The 20,139-nt window shown below is 45.7% G+C and overlaps 1 protein-coding gene across 1 annotated transcript in view; it reads right to left on the bottom strand.

The window, feature by feature from the left end:
• LOC112241423 (receptor-type tyrosine-protein phosphatase beta) overlaps positions 1–16,379 on the bottom strand; it is a 79,904-nt gene extending 63,525 nt beyond the window's left edge. Inside the window, exons 1-3 of the mRNA XM_042314625.1 lie at positions 15,591–16,379; positions 15,054–15,336; positions 1,332–1,589 (exon numbers count right to left, since the gene is read on the bottom strand). Coding sequence (XP_042170559.1) covers positions 1,332–1,589; positions 15,054–15,156 — 361 coding nt within the window. The 5' untranslated portion in view covers positions 15,157–15,336; positions 15,591–16,379. The remainder of the gene's footprint in view (positions 1–1,331; positions 1,590–15,053; positions 15,337–15,590) is intronic.
• Between the last annotated feature and the right edge of the window lie 3,760 nt (positions 16,380–20,139).

The following is a 20,139-nucleotide window of genomic DNA, read 5'->3' as shown; positions in this document are numbered from 1 at the left end:
AGTGTATGATATTATCAGGAATCAAGTGCAGGCCGTGTGAAGTGACAATGTGAAGACAAGCACAAAGACGGGTGAAACAGATCAGGGCGTGACACATATACCATTTTATAGCTCTGAGTCTCTACTTCTATCCAAAGTTTAAAAAAAATGTAAACACAATTTCAAATGTTGCTACATAAGACCTAATCAAGCCGTTCGGTCACATATGACTGTCCTTGTCTATCAGTGTATCAGTGTTTTGTGACTTGTCGTGTTTCATGTTTTTTGTGGACCCCAGGAAGAGTAGCTGCTGCTTCTGAAAAAGCTACTGGTGATGATAAAAAACAAATAAATAATGTCAGCCCAAGGCGGAGGTTTACGATGGCTGAATATATTGCGGAAAATTCACACCGATCCTGGACAGTTAAAGAGTAACACAGGCTTGGTTGGATAGGGACTCTGTTGGGAAAGAAAGCAGGCTTGGGCCCTGTGTCCATACCAGGCCCTAACACTTAGTCTTTCCCATACACTCAGAACCACAGGATGCAGGGAGCAGAGGAGAGGTTGGCATCTTCCCATATACTCCACAGGATGTAGGGAGCAGAGGAGAGGTTGGCATCTTCCCATATACTCCACAGGATGTAGGGAGCAGAGGAGAGGTTGGCATCTTCCCATATACTCACTATTCCATTATTCGTGTGGGCTGATGCCTATGTGAGAAGCCCAAGGCTTAAAATAAGTAGCTGATCACCGCTTTCCTGGAATTTGGTGCAGTATGACTTTAATAGTTACAATTACATTTTTATTTCTAAATATAGTGATGATCCTAATTTACAAATATTGTTTATTTATTTCACCTTTATTTAACCAGGTAGGCTAGTTGAGAACACCTTTATTTAACCAGGTAGGCTAGTTGAGAACAAGTTCTCATTTGCAACTGCGACCTGGCCAAGATAAAGCATAGCAGTGTGAACAGACAACACAGAGTTACACATGGAATAAACAATTAACAAGTCAATAACACAGTAGAAAAAAAGGGGAGTCTATATACATTGTGTGCAAAAGGCATGAGGAGGTAGGCGAATAATTACAATTTTGCAAATTAACACTGGAGTGATAAATGATCAGATGGTCATGTGCAGGTAGATGGTCAGATGGTCATGTGCAGGTATTGGTGTGCAAAAGAGCAGAAAAGTAAATAAGTAAAAACAGTATGGGGATGAGGTAGGTAAATTGGGTGGGCTATTTACCGATGGCCTATGTACAATAGATGTTACGTCGCTGTTACAGATGCTGACGTCATCTAAGGAGAGTCCATTCCAATGAATCCCATATCATGACTGAATCCTTACCCGTCTGTATTTGTCTTGAGGTGGTACTCTGGCGTCCCCCTGCCTCCGTCACCATGGTGATGTTATACACGCGCCCTGGCACCAGGTCGGTGACGGTGTAGTCTTTAGCGGTGCTCTCCAGAGTCAGATTCCTCACCACACCCACTCGGTCGGTGAGCAGTAGCCTGAAGCGCTCAGTCCTCCCTGGGCCAGGCTGCCAGGAAACTCCCAGGCTGTCTGATGTCCCAGACACCTGTAGGCCACTGACTGTCGATGGACCTGAGCGATAGAATGGGCTGTCAGTGACTGAAACAAGATACCATACATCAAGCTAAGTTTAAACAAAAGTCAAGTTGGCAATTCACTTATAAAGCACAGGTACATATTTTGATATTCAAGCAAACAAGTTTTTCAACTAAACTCAACAAAAAAAGAAATGTCCTCTCACTGTCAACTGCGTTTATTTTCAGTAAACTTAACATGTGTAAATATTTGTATGAACATAACAAGATTCAACAACTGAGACATAAACTGAACAAGTTCCACAGACTTGTGACTAGCAGAAATTGAATAATGTGAATAATGTCCCTGAACAAAGGGGGGGGGGGTCAAAATCAAAAGTAACAGTCAGTATCTGGTGTGGCCACCAGCTGCATTAAGTACTGCAGTGCATCTCCTCCTCATGGACTGCACCAGATTTGCCCGTTCTTGCTGTGAGGTGTTACCCCACTCTTCCACCAAGGCACCTGCAAGTTCCCGGACATTTCTGGGGGAATGGCCCTAGCCCTCACCCTCTAATCCAACAGGACCCCTCAACAGGACCCAGATGTGCTCAATGGGATTGAGATCCGGGCTCTTCGCTGGCCATGGCAGAACACTGGCATTCCTGTCTTGCAGGAAATCACGCTCAGAACGAGCAGTCTGGCTGGTGGCATTGTCATGCTGGAGGGTCATGTCAGGATGAGCCAGCAGGAAGGGTACCACATGACGGAGGAGGATGTCTTCCCTGTAACGCACAGCGTTGAGATTGCCTGCAATGACAACAAGCTCAGTCCGATGATGCTGTGACACACCGTACTTGTCCCGCAGGTGTGATGTTCGGATGTACCGATCCTGTGCAGGTGTTGTTACACGTGGTCTGCCACTGCGAGGACGATCAGCTGTTCGTCCTGTCTTCCTGTAGCGCTGTCTTAGGCGTCTCACAGTACGGGCATTGCAATTCTTTGCCGTGGCCATATCTGCAGTCCTCATGCCTCCTTGCAGCATGCCTAAGGCACGTTCACGCAGATGAGCAGGGACCCTGGGCATCTTTCTTTTCGTGTTTTTCAGTCAGTAGAAAGGCACCTCTTTAGTGTCCTAAGTTTTCATAATTGTGATCTTAATTGCCTACCGTCTGTAAGCTGTTAGTGTCTTAACGACCATTCCACGGGTGCATGTTCATGAATTGTTTATGGTTCATTGAACAAGCATGGGAAACAATGTTAAAACCCTTTACAACAAAGATCTGTGAAGTTATTTGGATTCTTACAAATTATCTTTGAAAGACAGGATCTTGAAAAAGGGACGTTTCTTTTTTTGCTGAGTTTATATTGCCAAATCTGATCGAAAAGCAGTCACAATGTCAGGGTGGGATCACTGTCATAACAATGGCTACATAACAGACAAGTTAGATGGCCAAAATAATAACTGTTAGACAACATCATCACCAGAGGAGTGGTGCAGAACTACACAGAGAACTATGTAGTAGGTGGGGAATGACAGGCCAGGGGAATGACAGGCCAGGGGAATGACAGGTCAGGGGAATGACAGGTCAGGGGAATGACAGGTCAGGGGAATGACTGGTCAGGGGAATGACTGGTCAGGGGAATGACAGGTCAGGGGAATGACTGGTCAGGGGAATGACTGGTCAGGGGAATGACAGGCCAGGGGAATGACTGGTCAGGGGAATGACTGGTCAGGGGAATGACAGGCCAGGGGAATGACTGGTCAGGGGAATGACGGGTCAGGGGAATGACGGGTCAGGGGAATGACAGGCCAGGGGAATGACTGGTCAGGGGAATGACTGGTCAGGGGAATGACTGGTCAGGGGAATGACTGGTCAGGGGAATGACAGGTCAGGGGAATGACTGGTCAGGGGAATGACTGGTCAGGGGAATGACTGATGAACAACGCTGTTACACAATGTTTCATTAGGAGAGGAATGACAGCAGGCAGATCTTCACAGAAAGTAGACAGAGCTGCAGGTCTTTACTCTCTGAGAGGAATAACTGGGACTGTTACACTATGCCTCATCAGAGGTGTGGTGGTAAATTAAACTACACAGAGACTGATGACATTACTGTTACACCGTGTCTCATCAGTCAGAGGTGTTGTGCCAGGACAGAACAGAACAACACAGCACTTCATAGAACTATGACCAGAACAGACCAGTAGAGAGACTCTGAGAACAGACCAGTAGAGGCTCTGAGAACAGACCAGTAGAGACTCTGAGAACAGACCAGTAGAGAGACTCTGAGAACAGACCAGTAGAGAGACTCTGAGAACAGACCAGTAGACTCTGAGAACAGACCAGTAGAGGGACTCTGAGAACAGACCAGTAGAGGCTCTGAGAACAGACCAGTAGAGAGACTCTGAGAACAGACCAGTAGAGGCTCTGAGAACAGACCAGTAGACTCTGAGAACAGACCAGTAGAGAGACTCTGAGAACAGACCAGTAGAGAGACTCTGAGAACAGACCAGTAGAGAGACTCTGAGAACAGACCAGTAGAGACACTCTGAGAACAGACCAGTAGAGACTCTGAGAACAGACCAGTAGAGACACTCTGAGAACAGACCAGTAGACTCTGAGAACAGACCAGTAGAGAGACTCTGAGAACAGACCAGTAGAGACTCTGAGAACAGACCAGTAGAGACTCTGAGAACAGACCAGTAGAGAGACTCTGAGAACAGAACAGTAGAGACTCTGAGAACAGACCAGTAGAGACTCTGAGAACAGACCAGTAGAGAGACTCTGAGAACAGACCAGTAGAGACTCTGAGAACAGACCAGTAGAGAGACTCTGAGAACAGACCAGTAGAGACTCTGAGAACAGACCAGTAGAGAGACTCTGAGAACAGACCAGTAGAGACTCTGAGAACAGACCAGTAGAGACACTCTGAGAACAGACCAGTAGAGAGGCTCTGAGAACAGACCAGTAGAGAGACTCTGAGAACAGACCAGTAGAGAGGCTCTGAGAACAGACCAGTAGAGAGGCTCTGAGAACAGACCAGTAGAGAGACTCTGAGAACAGACCAGTAGAGAGACTCTGAGAACAGACCAGTAGAGACACTCTGAGAACAGACCAGTAGAGACACTCTGAGAACAGACCAGTAGACTCTGAGAACAGACCAGTAGAGAGACTCTGAGAACAGACCAGTAGAGAGGCTCTGAGAACAGACCAGACCAGAACAGACCAGAGAGAGGCTCTGAGAACAGACCAGTGGAGAGAGACTCTGAGAACAGACCAGTAGAGAGACTCTGAGAACAGACCAGTAGAGAGACTCTGAGAACAGACCAGTAGAGAGACTCTGAGAACAGACCAGTAGAGACTCTGAGAACAGACCAGTAGAGGCTGAGAACAGACCAGTAGAGACACTCTGAGAACAGACCAGTAGAGACACTCTGAGAACAGACCAGTAGAGACACTCTGAGAACAGACCAGTAGACTCTGAGAGAGAGACTCTGAGAACAGACCAGTAGAGAGGCTCTGAGAACAGACCAGTGGAGAGACTCTGAGAACAGACCAGTGGAGAGGCTCTGAGAACAGACCAGTAGAGAGACTCTGAGAACAGACCAGTAGAGAGACTCTGAGAACAGACCAGTGGAGAGGCTCTGAGAACAGACCAGAACAGACCAGTAGAGAGACTCTGAGAACAGACCAGTGAGAACTCTGAGAACAGACCAGTAGAGAGACTCTGAGAACAGACCAGAGAGGCTCTGAGAACAGACCAGTAGAGACACTCTGAGAACAGACCAGTAGAGAGACTCTGAGAACAGACCAGTCTGAGAACAGACCAGTAGAGACTCTGAGAACAGACCAGTAGAGACACTCTGAGAACAGACCAGTAGACTCTGAGAACAGACCAGTAGAGAGGCTCTGAGAACAGACCAGTAGAGGCTCTGAGAACAGACCAGTAGAGAGAACTCTGAGAACAGACCAGTAGAGAGACTCTGAGAACAGACCAGTAGAGACTCTGAGAACAGACCAGTAGAGGCTCTGAGAACAGACCAGTAGAGAGAACTCTGAGAACAGACCAGTAGAGACACTCTGAGAACAGACCAGTAGAGACTCTGAGAACAGACCAGTAGAGAGAGAACAGACCAGTCTCTGAGAACAGACCAGTAGAGAGGCTCTGAGAACAGACCAGTAGAGGCTCTGAGAACAGACCAGTAGAGGCTCTGAGAACAGACCAGTAGAGAGACTCTGAGAACAGACCAGTAGAGAGAACAGACCAGTCTGAGAACAGACCAGTAGAGAGAACAGACCAGTCTGAGAACAGACCAGTAGAGACACTCTGAGAACAGACCAGTAGAGAGGCTCTGAGAACAGACCAGTAGAGAGGCTCTGAGAACAGACCAGTAGAGAGGCTCTGAGAACAGACCAGTAGAGAGAACAGACCAGTCTCTGAGAACAGACCAGTAGAGACACTCTGAGAACAGACCAGTAGAGAGGCTCTGAGAACAGACCAGTAGAGGCTCTGAGAACAGACCAGTAGAGACTCTGAGAACAGACCAGTAGAGAGAACTCTGAGAACAGACCAGTAGAGACACTCTGAGAACAGACCAGTAGAGACACTCTGAGAACAGACCAGTAGAGACAGACCAGTCTGAGAACAGACCAGTAGAGAGACTCTGAGAACAGACCAGTAGAGAGACTCTGAGAACAGACCAGTAGAGAGACTCTGAGAACAGACCAGTAGAGGCTCTGAGAACAGACCAGTAGAGAGACTCTGAGAACAGACCAGTAGAGGCTCTGAGAACAGACCAGTAGAGAGACTCTGAGAACAGACCAGTAGAGAGACTCTGAGAACAGACCAGTAGAGAGACTCTGAGAACAGACCAGTAGAGAACAGACTCTGAGAACAGACCAGTAGAGGCTCTGAGAACAGACCAGTAGAGAGACTCTGAGAACAGACCAGTAGAGGCTCTGAGAACAGACCAGTAGAGAGACTCTCTGAGAACAGACCAGTAGAGGCTCTGAGAACAGACCAGTAGAGGCTCTGAGAACAGACCAGTAGAGGCTCTGAGAACAGACCGGTAGAGAGGTGCGTGGTAGAGATGGCGGAAGCAGATAGGATTGTTTCATGGCTGTTTAAAGTTCTCTGTCCACGGTTTCAGCCCCAGTCAGGCCCCGAGCCCCCGCTCGCCCGCTGGGAGGGGATGATGGGAAGCGAGAGAGGAGAAGAAGGGGACCTTTTAGATGGGTGGGGAGGGTGCAGGAGGCGAGCCCTGACTCCCTATTCCAGGCAGGCAGGCGCCCATTTGGGTGGGTAACAGTGGTGCGTTAACGAGCCTCTCCTGTGGTGGTACTGACAGAATAGAACAATGACATTCTGGAATGCCAGAATGTCATTGTATTTGGTGGGACGTATTAACATGACACAGAGCAACACCCCTTTTGTGGCTGATTTCACACACAGTGAAACTAGACTGTTTAATGTCTACAGTCACATTGGAGTGACAAAGATGCATTCATTTATTTTCTTCTAATTAGTTGTAATGTTAGTATGATACCTCTAGCCATGGATGATCTAAATGCCACTGTGTTATGTGTTAAAATAGCTCTAGATAAGAAGTGATAGTCCAGCTGATGGGGGGCATTGTGCCCAGAAAGGGGCAGAGTTTAGTATGAGGTACAACGCATTCAGAAAGTATCCAGACCGCTTGGCTTTTTCTAAATGATTTGTTACGTTACAGCCTCATCAATCTACACACAATACCCCATAATGACATCACAATATCCCCATAATGACATCACAATACCCCATAATGACATCACAATATCCCCATAATGACATCACAATACCCCATAATGACATCACAATACCCCATAATGACATCACAATACCCCATAATGACATCACAATATCCCCATAATGACATCACAATACCCCATAATGACATCACAATATCCCCATAATGACATCACAATACCCCATAATGACATCACAATACCCCATAATGACAAAGCAAAAACAGGTTTTCACAAAATGTCCGCAAATGTATTTTAAGAAAACAAAGGAAATTATCAAATGTACATAAGTTTTCAGACCCTTTACTCAGTACTTTGTTGAAGCACCGTTGACAGCGATTACAGCCTCGACTCTTCTTGGGTATGACGCTACAAGTTTTGCACATCTGTGTTTGGCGAGGTTCTCCCATTCTTCTCTGCAAATCCTCCCAAGATGTGTCAGGTTGGATGTGGAGTGTCGCTGCACAGCTATTTTCAGGTCTCTCCAGAGATATTCAATCAGGTTCAAGTCTGGGCCCTGGCTGGGCCACTCAATGATATTCAGAGACTTGTCCCGAAGCCACTACTGCATTGTCTTGGCTGTGTGCTTAGGGTCATTGTCCTGTTGGAAGGTGAACCTTCGCCCCAGTCTGAGGTCCCGAGTGCTTTGGAGCAGGTTTTCATCAAGGATCTCTCTGTACTTTGCTCCATTCATCTTTCCCTTGATCCTGACTAGTCTCCTAGTCTCTGCCGCTGAAAATCATCCCCACATCATGATGCTGCCACCACCATTATTCACCGTAGAGATGGTAACAGGTTTCCTCTAGACATGATGCTGCCAACACCATTATTCACCGTAGGGATGGTAACAGGTTTCCTCCAGACATGATGCTGCCAACACCATTATTCACCACAGAGATGGTAACAGGTTTCCTCCAGACATGATGCTGCCAACACCATTATTCACCACAGAGATGGTAACAGGTTTCCTCCAGACATGATGCTGCCAACACCATTATTCACCATAGAGATGGTAACAGGTTTCCTCCAGACATGATGCTGCCAACACCATTATTCACCATAGAGATGGTAACAGGTTTCCTCCAGACATGATGCTGCCAACACCATTATTCACCATAGAGATGGTCATTTCCTCCAGACATGATGCTGCCAACACCATTATTCACCATAGAGATGGTAATTTCCTCCAGACATGATGCTGCCAACACCATTATTCACCATAGAGATGGTAATTTCCTCCAGACATGATGCTGCCAACACCATTATTCACCATAGAGATGGTAACAGGTTTCCTCCAGACGTGACGCTTGGCGTTCAAGCCAAGAAGTTCAAACTTGGTTTCATCAGACCAGAAGATCTTGTATCTCATGGTCTGAGAGTCCTTTTGGTGCCTGTTGGCAAACTCCAAGCAGGCTGTCATGTGCCTTTTAGTGAGGAGTGGCTTCCTTCTGGCAACTCTAGCATAAAGGCCTGATTGGTGGAGTGCTGCAGAGATGGTTGTCCTTCTGGAAGGTTCTCCCATCTCCACAGAGGAACTCGGGAGCTCTGTCAGAGGGACATCGGGTTCTTCGTCACCTCCCTGACCAAGGGTCTTCTCCCCCAATTGCTCAGTTTGGCCGGGGGCCAGCTCTAGGAAGAGTCTAGGTGGTTCCATACGTCTTCCATTTAAGAATGATGGAGGCCACTGTGTTCTTGAGGACATTCAAGGATTCAGAAATGTTTTGGTACCCTTCCTCAGATCTGTGCATCTACACAATCCTGTCTCTGAGCTCTACTGACAATTCCTTTGACCTCATGGCTTGGTTTTTGCTCTGACATGCACTGTCAACTGTGGGACCTGATATAGACAGGTGTGTGCCTTTCCAAATCATGTCCAATCATTTGAATTGACCACAGGTGGACACCAATCAAGTTGTAGCAACATCTGAAGGATGAATGAAGTATTGTGATGTCATTATGGGGTATTGTGACGTCATTAGGGGTTATTGTGACGTCATTATGGGGTATTGTGATGTCATTATGGGGTATTGGGTATTGTGACGTCATTATGGGGTATTGCGATGTCATTATAGGGTATTGTGATGTCATTATGGGGTATTGTGATGTCATTAGGGGGTATTGTGATGTCATTATGGGGTATTGTGATGTCATTATGGGGTATTGTGACGTCATTATGGGGTATTGCGATGTCATTATAGGGTATTGTGATGTCATTATGGGGTATTGTGTGTAGATTGATGATTTACTTATTTTTTTAATCGATTTTAGAATAAGGCTGTAATGTAACAAAATGTGGAAAAAGTCAAGGGGTCTGAATACTTCCCAAATGCACTGTATGACTAGAGTCTGTTAAATGTCTCAGTGTGATGTATGACCAGACTAGAGTCTGTTAAATGTCTCAGTGTGATGTATGACCAGACTAGAGTCTGTTAAAGGTCTCAGTGTGATGTATGACCAGACTAGAGTCTGTTAAAGGTCTCAGTGTGATGTATGACCAGACTAGAGTCTGTTAAAGGTCTCAGTGTGATGTATGACCAGACTAGAGTCTGTTAAAGGTCTCAGTGTGATGTACGACCAGACTAGAGTCTGTTAAAGGTCTCAGTGTGATGTATGACCAGACTAGAGTCTGTTAAAGGTCTCAGTGTGATGTATGACCAGACTAGAGTCTGTTAAAGGTCTCAGTGTGATGTATGACCAGACTAGAGTCTGTTAAAGGTCTCAGTGTGATGTACGACCAGACTAGAGTCTGTTAAAGGTCTCAGTGTGATGTACGACCAGACTAGAGTCTGTTAAAGGTCTCAGTGTGATGTATGACCAGACTAGAGTCTATTAAAGGGGACATAGCATGCTGAGAAGGTCAAGAGCAGTGCCATGCACCCTAATCGGCCCAGGCCCTGTGAACCAAACATAGTGTCCTGCCCTCCACTCCCACACCCCACCCATAGGACTCCCTGTATCCGTTAGTACAAAGGGACAATGGAGTCAGGAAATAGCTGGGGTGAGAGAGAGAGAGAGAGAGGGGGTGATAGAGAGAGAGAGGGGGGGGGGGTGATAGAGAGAGAGAGAGAGAGGGGGGGTGATAGAGAGAGAGAGAGAGGGGGCGATAGAGAGAGAGAGGGGGGGGTGATAGAGAGGGGGGCGATAGAGAGAGAGAGAGGGGGGGTGATAGAGAGAGAGGGGAAGGGGCGATAGAGAGAGAGAGAGGGGGGGTTGATAGAGAGAGTCTGGAAATATACACTTAAGGTCAGATACTGTTCTGGGTCCCTGCCAAGTGTATGTTCACTTATACAGATGTAGGATCTTCATTTGAGCCAGTTTGCTACAGCAGGAAAATAATCCTATAGCGACAGGAAATGTGAATTATGTGGGTCATAATTAATGGCCATTTATATAGGGGTTGATACGTTTAAAAACAAAACGTTACGTTAGGGCAAATCAAGTATGACATTTCAAAGGGGAAATTGCAAACTTTAGAATACTTTTAAAAACTAAAATACTCTACAAGTTTGCATTTCCTGCTGTGCAGTTCTCAGCAACAAAAGAGGGATCAATTTAAGATCCTACATCTGTAGAGCCATGTGAGGACATACGCTTGTAGACATGTGCCGGCAAACACACATACACCCACAAGAAAACACACACATGCACAAAACACACACACACACACACACACACACACACACACACACACACACACACACACACACACACACACACACACACACACACACACACACACACACACACACACACACACACACACACACACACACACACACACACACACCACACACACACACACACTGTTACTGGTTTATCACTCTCTCTCAGCAGGGTTTCAGTTCCTGTGGTCATATAAGTGAAGCCGAGGGAAAACCACATGAAATGTAACAAAAAGCCTGTATGATGTGACGACAGGCAGCAGAGAGCTCCCTTTCCTCCTAGGACACGTGTGTAAAGCCTGTATGATGTGACGACAGGCAGCAGAGAGCTCCTTTCCTCCTAGGACACGTGTGTAAAGCCTGTATGATGTGACGACAGGCAGCAGAGAGCTCCCTTTCCCCCTAGGACACGTTAAAGCCTGTATGATGTGACGACAGGCAGCAGAGAGCTCCCTTTCCTCCTAGGACACGTGTGTAAAGCCTGTATGATGTGACGACAGGCAGCAGAGAGCTCCTTTCCTCCTAGGACACGTGTAAAGCCTGTATGATGTGACGACAGGCAGCAGAGAGCTCTCTTTCCTCCTAGGACACGTGTGTAAAGCCTGTATGATGTGACGACAGGCAGCAGAGAGCTCCCTTTCCTCCTAGGACACGTGTGTAAAGCCTGTATGATGTGACGACAGGCAGCAGAGAGCTCTCTTTCCTCCTAGGACACGTGTGTAAAGCCTGTATGATGTGACGACAGGCAGCAGAGAGCTCTCTTTCCTCCTAGGACACGTGTAAAGCCTGTATGATGTGACGACAGGCAGCAGAGAGCTCCCTTTCCTCCTAGGACACGTGTGTAAAGCCTGTATGATGTGACGACAGGCAGCAGAGAGCTACCTTTCCTCCTAGGACACGTGTGTAAAGCCTGTATGATGTGACGACAGGCAGCAGAGAGCTCCTTTCCTCCTAGGGACACGTGTGTAAAGCCTGTATGATGTGACGACAGGCAGCAGAGAGCTCTCTTTCCTCCTAGGACACGTGTGTAAAGCCTGTATGATGTGACGACAGGCAGCAGAGAGCTCTCTTTCCTCCTAGGACACGTGTGTAAAGCCTGTATGATGTGACGACAGGCAGCAGAGAGCTCCCTTTCCTCCTAGGACACGTGTGTAAAGCCTGTATGATGTGACGACAGGCAGCAGAGAGCTCTCTTTCCTCCTAGGACACGTGTGTAAAGCCTGTATGATGTGACGACAGGCAGCAGAGAGCTCCCTTTCCTCCTAGGACACGTGTGTAAAGCCTGTATGATGTGACGACAGGCAGCAGAGAGCTCCCTTTCCTCCTAGGACACGTGTGTAAAGCCTGTATGATGTGACGACAGGCAGCAGAGAGCTCCCTTTCCTCCTAGGACACGTGTGTAAAGCCTGTATGATGTGACGACAGGCAGCAGAGAGCTCCCTTTCCTCCTAGGACACGTGTGTAAAGCCTGTATGATGTGACGACAGGCAGCAGAGAGCTCCCTTTCCTCCTAGGACACGTGTGTAAAGCCTGTATGATGTGACGACAGGCAGCAGAGAGCTCCTGTATGATGTGACTTTTCCTCCTAGGACACGTGTGTAAAGCCTGTATGATGTGACGACAGGCAGCAGAGCTCCCTTTCCTCCTAGGACACGTGTGTAAAGCCTGTATGATGTGACGACAGGCAGCAGAGAGCTCCTTTCCTCCTAGGACACGTGTGTAAAGCCTGTATGATGTGACGACAGGCAGCAGAGAGCTCCCTTTCCTCCTAGGACACGTGTGTAAAGCCTGTATGATGTGACGACAGGCAGCAGAGAGCTCCCTTTCCTCCTAGGACACGTGTGTAAAGCCTGTATGATGTGACGACAGGCAGCAGAGAGCTCCCTTTCCTCCTAGGACACACGTGTAAAGCCTGTATGATGTGACGACAGGCAGCAGAGAGCTCCCTTTCCTCCTAGGACACGTGTGTAAAGCCTGTATGATGTGACGACAGGCAGCAGAGAGCTCCCTTTCCTCCTAGGACACGTGTGTAAAGCCTGTATGATGTGACGACAGGCAGCAGAGAGCTCCCTTTCCTCCTAGGACACGTGTGTAAAGCCTGTATGATGTGACGACAGGCAGCAGAGAGCTCCCTTTCCTCCTAGGACACGTGTGTAAAGCCTGTATGATGTGACGACAGGCAGCAGAGAGCTCCTTTCCTCCTAGGACACGTGTGTAAAGCCTGTATGATGTGACGACAGGCAGCAGAGAGCTCCCTTTCCTCCTAGGACACGTGTGTAAAGCCTGTATGATGTGACGACAGGCAGCAGAGAGCTCCCTTTCCTCCTAGGACACATGTGTAAAGCCTGTATGATGTGACGACAGGCAGCAGAGAGCTCCCTTTCCTCCTAGGACACGTGTAAAGCCTGTATGATGTGACGACAGGCAGCAGAGAGCTCCCTTTCCTCCTAGGACACGTGTGTAAAGCCTGTATGATGTGACGACAGGCAGCAGAGAGCTCCCTTTCCTCCTAGGACACGTGTGTAAAGCCTGTATGATGTGACGACAGGCAGCAGAGAGCTCCTTTCCTCCTAGGACACGTGTGTAAAGCCTGTATGATGTGACGACAGGCAGCAGAGAGCTCCCTTTCCTCCTAGGACACGTGTGTAAAGCCTGTATGATGTGACGACAGGCAGCAGAGAGCTCCCTTTCCTCCTAGGACACGTAAAGCCTGTATGATGTGACGACAGGCAGCAGAGAGCTCCCTTTCCTCCTAGGACACGTGTGTAAAGCCTGTATGATGTGACGACAGGCAGCAGAGAGCTCCCTTTCCTCCTAGGACACGTGTGTAAAGCCTGTATGATGTGACGACAGGCAGCAGAGAGCTCCCTTTCCTCCTAGGACACATGTGTAAAGCCTGTATGATGTGACGACAGGCAGCAGAGAGCTCCCTTTCCTCCTAGGACACGTGTGTAAAGCCTGTATGATGTGACGACAGGCAGCAGAGAGCTCCCTTTCCTCCTAGGACACGTGTAAAGCCTGTATGATGTGACGACAGGCAGCAGAGAGCTCTCTTTCCTCCTAGGACACGTGTAAAGCCTGTATGATGTGACGACAGGCAGCAGAGAGCTCCCTTTCCTCCTAGGACACGTGTGTAAAGCCTGTATGATGTGACGACAGGCAGCAGAGAGCTCCCTTTCCTCCTAGGGACACATGTGTAAAGCCTGTATGATGTGACGACAGGCAGCAGAGAGCTCCCTTTCCTCCTAGGGACACATGTGTAAAGCCTGTATGATGTGACGACAGGCAGCAGAGAGCTCCTTTCCTCCTAGGACACATGTGTAAAGCCTGTATGATGTGACGACAGGCAGCAGAGAGCTCCCTTTCCTCCTAGGACACGTGTGTAAAGCCTGTATGATGTGACGACAGGCAGCAGAGAGCTCCCTTTCCTCCTAGGACACATGTGTAAAGCCTGTATGATGTGACGACAGGCAGCAGAGAGCTCCCTTTCCTCCTAGGACACATGTGTAAAGCCTGTATGATGTGACGACAGGCAGCAGAGAGCTCCTTTCCTCCTAGGACACATGTGTAAAGCCTGTATGATGTGACGACAGGCAGCAGAGAGCTCCCTTTCCTCCTAGGACACGTGTGTAAAGCCTGTATGATGTGACGACAGGCAGCAGAGAGCTCCCTTTCCTCCTAGGACACGTGTGTAAAGCCTGTATGATGTGACGACAGGCAGCAGAGAGCTCCCTTTCCTCCTAGGACACGTGTAAAGCCTGCTGTAACAGATAGTAGAACAGGTATCCACACTATGTATCCAAGAACAGAGGAAACATGGCAACCAGAACAACACAGTCAGAGAAGCTGATGACACGTGGATTTAAGACATTATAAATGCATTACTCCCATAACAAATATCAATGAGAAAGAGTGACTATGAAACACTGATTAAACTATACATCATTTGCCGTAAACACAAATCATTTAATTAGATATTGATTTGAAATATACAAATCAAGGAGAAAAAACAACAACAAATCTATAATCTCTTTTCCCCGATATATAATCCCCAACAAAAGCCCAACTCACTGGTCTGCAGGGTGACATTGGCCCGTTGTTCATCTGTGGTGGACATGATTTGCAGGGTGTGTGATGTTCCAGGTTGTAAACTCACTACCTGGCATTGAAACATATTGTTTTCCTTCAGTTCCTCCACACAGTGTGTTACTACAGAGCTACTGTCCACAGATACCACAGTGAAGTTACACTGCTGTCCCTCCGTAGTCAGTCTTAACGTTATAGATTCCAGACTGCTGTCGGCCTCGGTTACGTTTATGCTGCATTTCTGGTCCTCGGCGACGGCGGATACACACTGAAAAGATATGATGTAAATGTGTCAAAATAACATTGTATATAGTATGTGTAAAAGCTTTGTTGAGACCAAATGTTTTGGTGAAACTCAAAACACAATAGTATCATACAAACAGCAGCTTCTATCTCTCTCTAACCTACAGAAACGTTTCACAAATAAATGAACAGAAATAAACTTTAGAAACGTTTTGATGAGACTTCCATCAAGTGGTTCATTGGATATGATGGATAGAATGAGAGTTTTTCTAGACTTACCAAGAGAATCCCTGATGCCACACAAAGTGTTAAAAAAACCCGTTACATTTCAGCATTTCGATTGTTGATTTATACATTATTCACGTCCCCAAAAATTTAAATCCAAAAGAGCATAATCCAAAACCATACTCCACAAAAATATATACGGCAATCAGAACAACTGCCTCATCCACTTGAGTACAACTAAATCAGTAGAACTGCCTCATCCACTTGAGTACAGCTAAATCAGTAGAACTGCCTCATCCACTTGAGTACAGCTAAATCAGTAGAACTGCCTCATCCACTTGAGTACAACTAAATCAGTAGAACTGCCTCATCCACTTGAGTACAGCTAAATCAGTAGAACTGCCTCATCCACTTGAGTACAGCTAAATCAGTAGAACTGCCTCATCCACTTGAGTACAACAAATGTTCCAAAATCACCCAGAATGTTTTTCTTCTTCAGATAATTCAGTAGTAGGGAACTCCTAGTAGACGTTGTGTGAAGATAACTGATCACTGTTTCACGTCAGAGACTTTCATCCAGTTCCACCTCCTCCAGACAGTAAGATACTTGAGTCCTTACAGGATATCCTCAACCAGTAGAATGTTTGTATGACTCCAGCTCCAAGCTTCCACAGCGTTCAACCAGACCACCCCCTTAGACTACGATATAGAACTTTGGTGGGTATGAGTCAAATAGTGCGCAGTTGATACTTCATTCTCTATAAGTAAAATTTCAATAAAAATATATTTTTAAAATGTTTATAGATGTGTTTTAAAATATGTGTATCTGAACTGAACTTTCCCCCTTGGAGAGAGAGAGGGCATTAAAAGTCTTTGTTCTCCAGAACTACTTTTATGTAGTCCACTCCTTTTTTCCCCTTCCTGTATTCTCTCTCTCTCTCTCTCTCTCTCTCTCTCTCTCTCTCTCTCTCTCTCTCTCTCTCTCTCTCTCTCTCTCTCTCTCTCTCTCTCTCTCTCTCTCTCTCTCTCTCTCTCTCTCTCTCTCTCTCTCTCTCTCTCTCTCTCAGAGCTCGAAATATATTTTCAATTTCCGGCAACTGAGCTTAGTCTGTTGGGTATGACAACAACATCAAACCTCAATAACTACAGTTTCCGTTGCCATTTTCACAGATCTATAGTGCAGTCTGGAGCCCATATTTCACTTTACAACATCTCACTTTTCAACATTACCATTTTTCAACATTACCATTTTTCAACATTACCATTTTTCAAAATGCTGAAGTGAGGCAAGGATGAAATTAAAAACAGATCCGTGTGTGACAGTTCGAAACAGTTTCTCTTTATTGGCAGTAGGGACTATAAAGTCAACGTCTTACAGTAGGTACAGTATCAGCAGTTTCATTAGGTACAGTATCATTTTCTGTTTAGGTACAGGGCAGTTTAGTGGCATCTTCAAGCCGCTAACTGTCTAGTCAAGGTAGTACAACTCTCAACGCAGTACTCTCAAGGTAGTACAACTCTCAACGCAGTACTCTCAAGGTAGTACAACTCTCAACGCAGTACTCTCAAGGTAGTACAATGTAGTACTCTCAAGGTAGTACAACTCTCAACGTAGTACTCTCAAGGTAGCACAACTCTCAACGCAGTACTCTCAAGGTAGTACAATGTAGTACTCTCAAGGTAGTACAACTCTCAACGTAGTACTCTCAAGGTAGTACAACTCTCGACGCAGTATTTTCAAGGTAGCACAACTCTCAACGCAGTACTCTCAAGGTAGTACAACTCTCAACGCAGTACTCTCAAGGTAGTACAACTCTCGACGCAGTATTTTCAAGGTAGCACAACTCTCAACGCAGTACTCTCAAGGTAGTACAATGTAGTACTCTCAAGGTAGTACAACTCTCGACGTAGTATTTTCAAGGTAGCACAACTCTCAACGCAGTACTCTCAAGGTAGTACAATGTAGTACTCTCAAGGTAGTACAATGTAGTACTCTCAAGGTAGCACAACTCTCAACGCAGTATTCTCAAGGTAGTACAATGTAGTACTCTCAAGGTAGTACAACTCTCGACGTAGTATTTTCAAGGTAGCACAACTCTCAACGCAGTACTCTCAAGGTAGTACAATGTAGTACTCTCAAGGTAGTACAACTCTCAACGTAGTACTCTCAAGGTAGTACAACTCTCAACGTAGTATTCTCAAGGTAGTATTCTCAAGGTAGTACAATGTAGTACTCTCAAGGTAGTACAACTCTCTACGTAGTACTCTCAAGGTAGTACAACTCTCAACGCAGTACTCTCAAGGTAGTACAACTCTCAATGTGGTATTCTCAAGGTAGTACAACTCTCAACGCAGTACTCTCAAGGTAGTACAACTGTCAACGTAGTACTCTCAAGGTAGTACAACTCTCAACGCAGTACTCTCAAGGTAGTACAACTCTCAACATAGTACTATCAAGGTAGTACAACTCTCAACATAGTACTCTCAAGGTAGTACAACTCTCAACGTAGTATTCTCAAGGTAGTATTCTCAAGGTAGTACAATGTAGTACTCTCAAGGTAGTACAACTCTCAACGTAGTACTCTCAAGGTAGTACAACTCTCAACGTAGTATTCTCAAGGTAGTATTCTCAAGGTAGTACAATGTAGTACTCTCAAGGTAGTACAACTCTCTACGTAGTACTCTCAAGGTAGTACAACTCTCAACGCAGTACTCTCAAGGTAGTACAACTCTCAATGTGGTATTCTCAAGGTAGTACAACTCTCAACGCAGTACTCTCAAGGTAGTACAACTGTCAACGTAGTACTCTCAAGGTAGTACAACTCTCAACGCAGTACTCTCAAGGTAGTACAACTCTCAACATAGTACTATCAAGGTAGTACAACTCTCAACATAGTACTCTCAAGGTAGTACAACTCTCAACGTAGTATTCTCAAGGTAGTATTCTCAAGGTAGTACAATGTAGTACTCTCAAGGTAGTACAACTCTCTACGTAGTACTCTCAAGGTATTACAACTCTCAACATAGTACTCCCAACGTAGTACAACTCTGCACAACACAGGGTAGTAGAGTAACATCCAGGAATAGTCCATGTACAGTACAGTAATACAGTCAACAGAACACTTCAGAGCTGTCTAAAGTTCATAGCATGGCTTCAGTACTAAACCCTCAGTAAACCACCAAAACAATTACTCAACACACTGTTTTAGTTTTAGCTAAGTTTTAGATTTTAGTTTTGGTCTGTTGTTTTTTTGAATAAACACTACAAGAGTTGGAATACAGATTAATGGCAACATATTTCCTCCGCACCAGCAAGTATTCAGTGAACAGATGTCCAGTCCGTACAGTAGAAGATAAAACCCCCTTTTCCCCTCAGTAGTAGGAACAACACAAACAGCTGTTTGAGGCCTGCACCTCTCCTTGTGCTGCCCTCCAAACATGTACATTTCATTAAAGCATACATACAATATGTACAGCTTATATCAGATATATAAATAGTTACTACTGTGGTTATTACGGCGGACAAGGAGAGAACGAATCACAACATTCAAGTCCATTAGTAGTACATCAGGGAAGAACTCATAGGCCTGAGTCCTAAACACCACCCTCTTCTCTAGATAGTTCACTACTTGTGATCAGAGCTCTATGGGCCTGCTCAAATGTAGTGCACTTTAAAGGCTCTAGGGTCCCATTTGGAACGCAGACCTTTGTCCTCCTGGCTAATATGGCCATTAAGCCCACATAGTGGATAGATACAACTCTACTAACAGTAAACAATATGCACGGACGGTTAACGTTTTATGTGTTCAAAACCTTTTTTCTTTTTTAATCACAAATAATAATACCAGATTTCATCCATAAGTACATACAAAAAGTGAAATGTTTCTCAATTCATTGTCACACAACAAACAACCATCTGTATCCTCCTTGGTCGAACACTTGCACATTTTCAGCAGCAAGATAGATTCCTATGTGGTCCTTATAGATATGCCTGTCCACATGATGTTTAATGGTCCTTATAGATATGCCTGTCCACATGATGTTTAATGGTCCTTATAGATATGCCTGTCCACATGATGTTTAATGGTCCTTATAGATATGCCTGTCCACATGATGTTTAATGGTCCTTATAGATATGCCTGTCCACATGATGTTTAATGGTCCTTATAGATATGCCTGTCCACATTATGTTTAATGGTCCTTATAGATATGCCTGACCACATGATGTTTAATGGTCCTTATAGATATGCCTGTCCACATTATGTTTAATGGTCCTTATAGATATGCCTGTCCACATGATGTTTAATGGTCCTTATAGATATGCCTGTCCACATTATGTTTAATGGTCCTTATAGATATGCCTGTCCACATTATGTTTAATGGTCCTTATAGATATGCCTGTCCACATTATGTTTAATGGTCCTTATAGATATGCCTGTCCACATTATGTTTAATGGTCCTTATAGATATGCCTGTCCACATTATGTTTAATGGTCCTTATAGATATGCCTGACCACATGATGTTTAATGGTCCTTATAGATATGCCTGTCCACATTATGTTTAATGGTCCTTATAGATATGCCTGTCCACATTATGTTTAAT

Source organism: Oncorhynchus tshawytscha, unplaced genomic scaffold (assembly GCF_018296145.1).
Source record: "Oncorhynchus tshawytscha isolate Ot180627B unplaced genomic scaffold, Otsh_v2.0 Un_contig_7396_pilon_pilon, whole genome shotgun sequence".
Taxonomy (NCBI): Eukaryota; Metazoa; Chordata; class Actinopteri; order Salmoniformes; family Salmonidae; genus Oncorhynchus; species Oncorhynchus tshawytscha.
The sequence above is the reverse complement of the archived record's forward strand: the minus strand, read 5'-3'. Positions and strand labels throughout refer to the sequence as shown.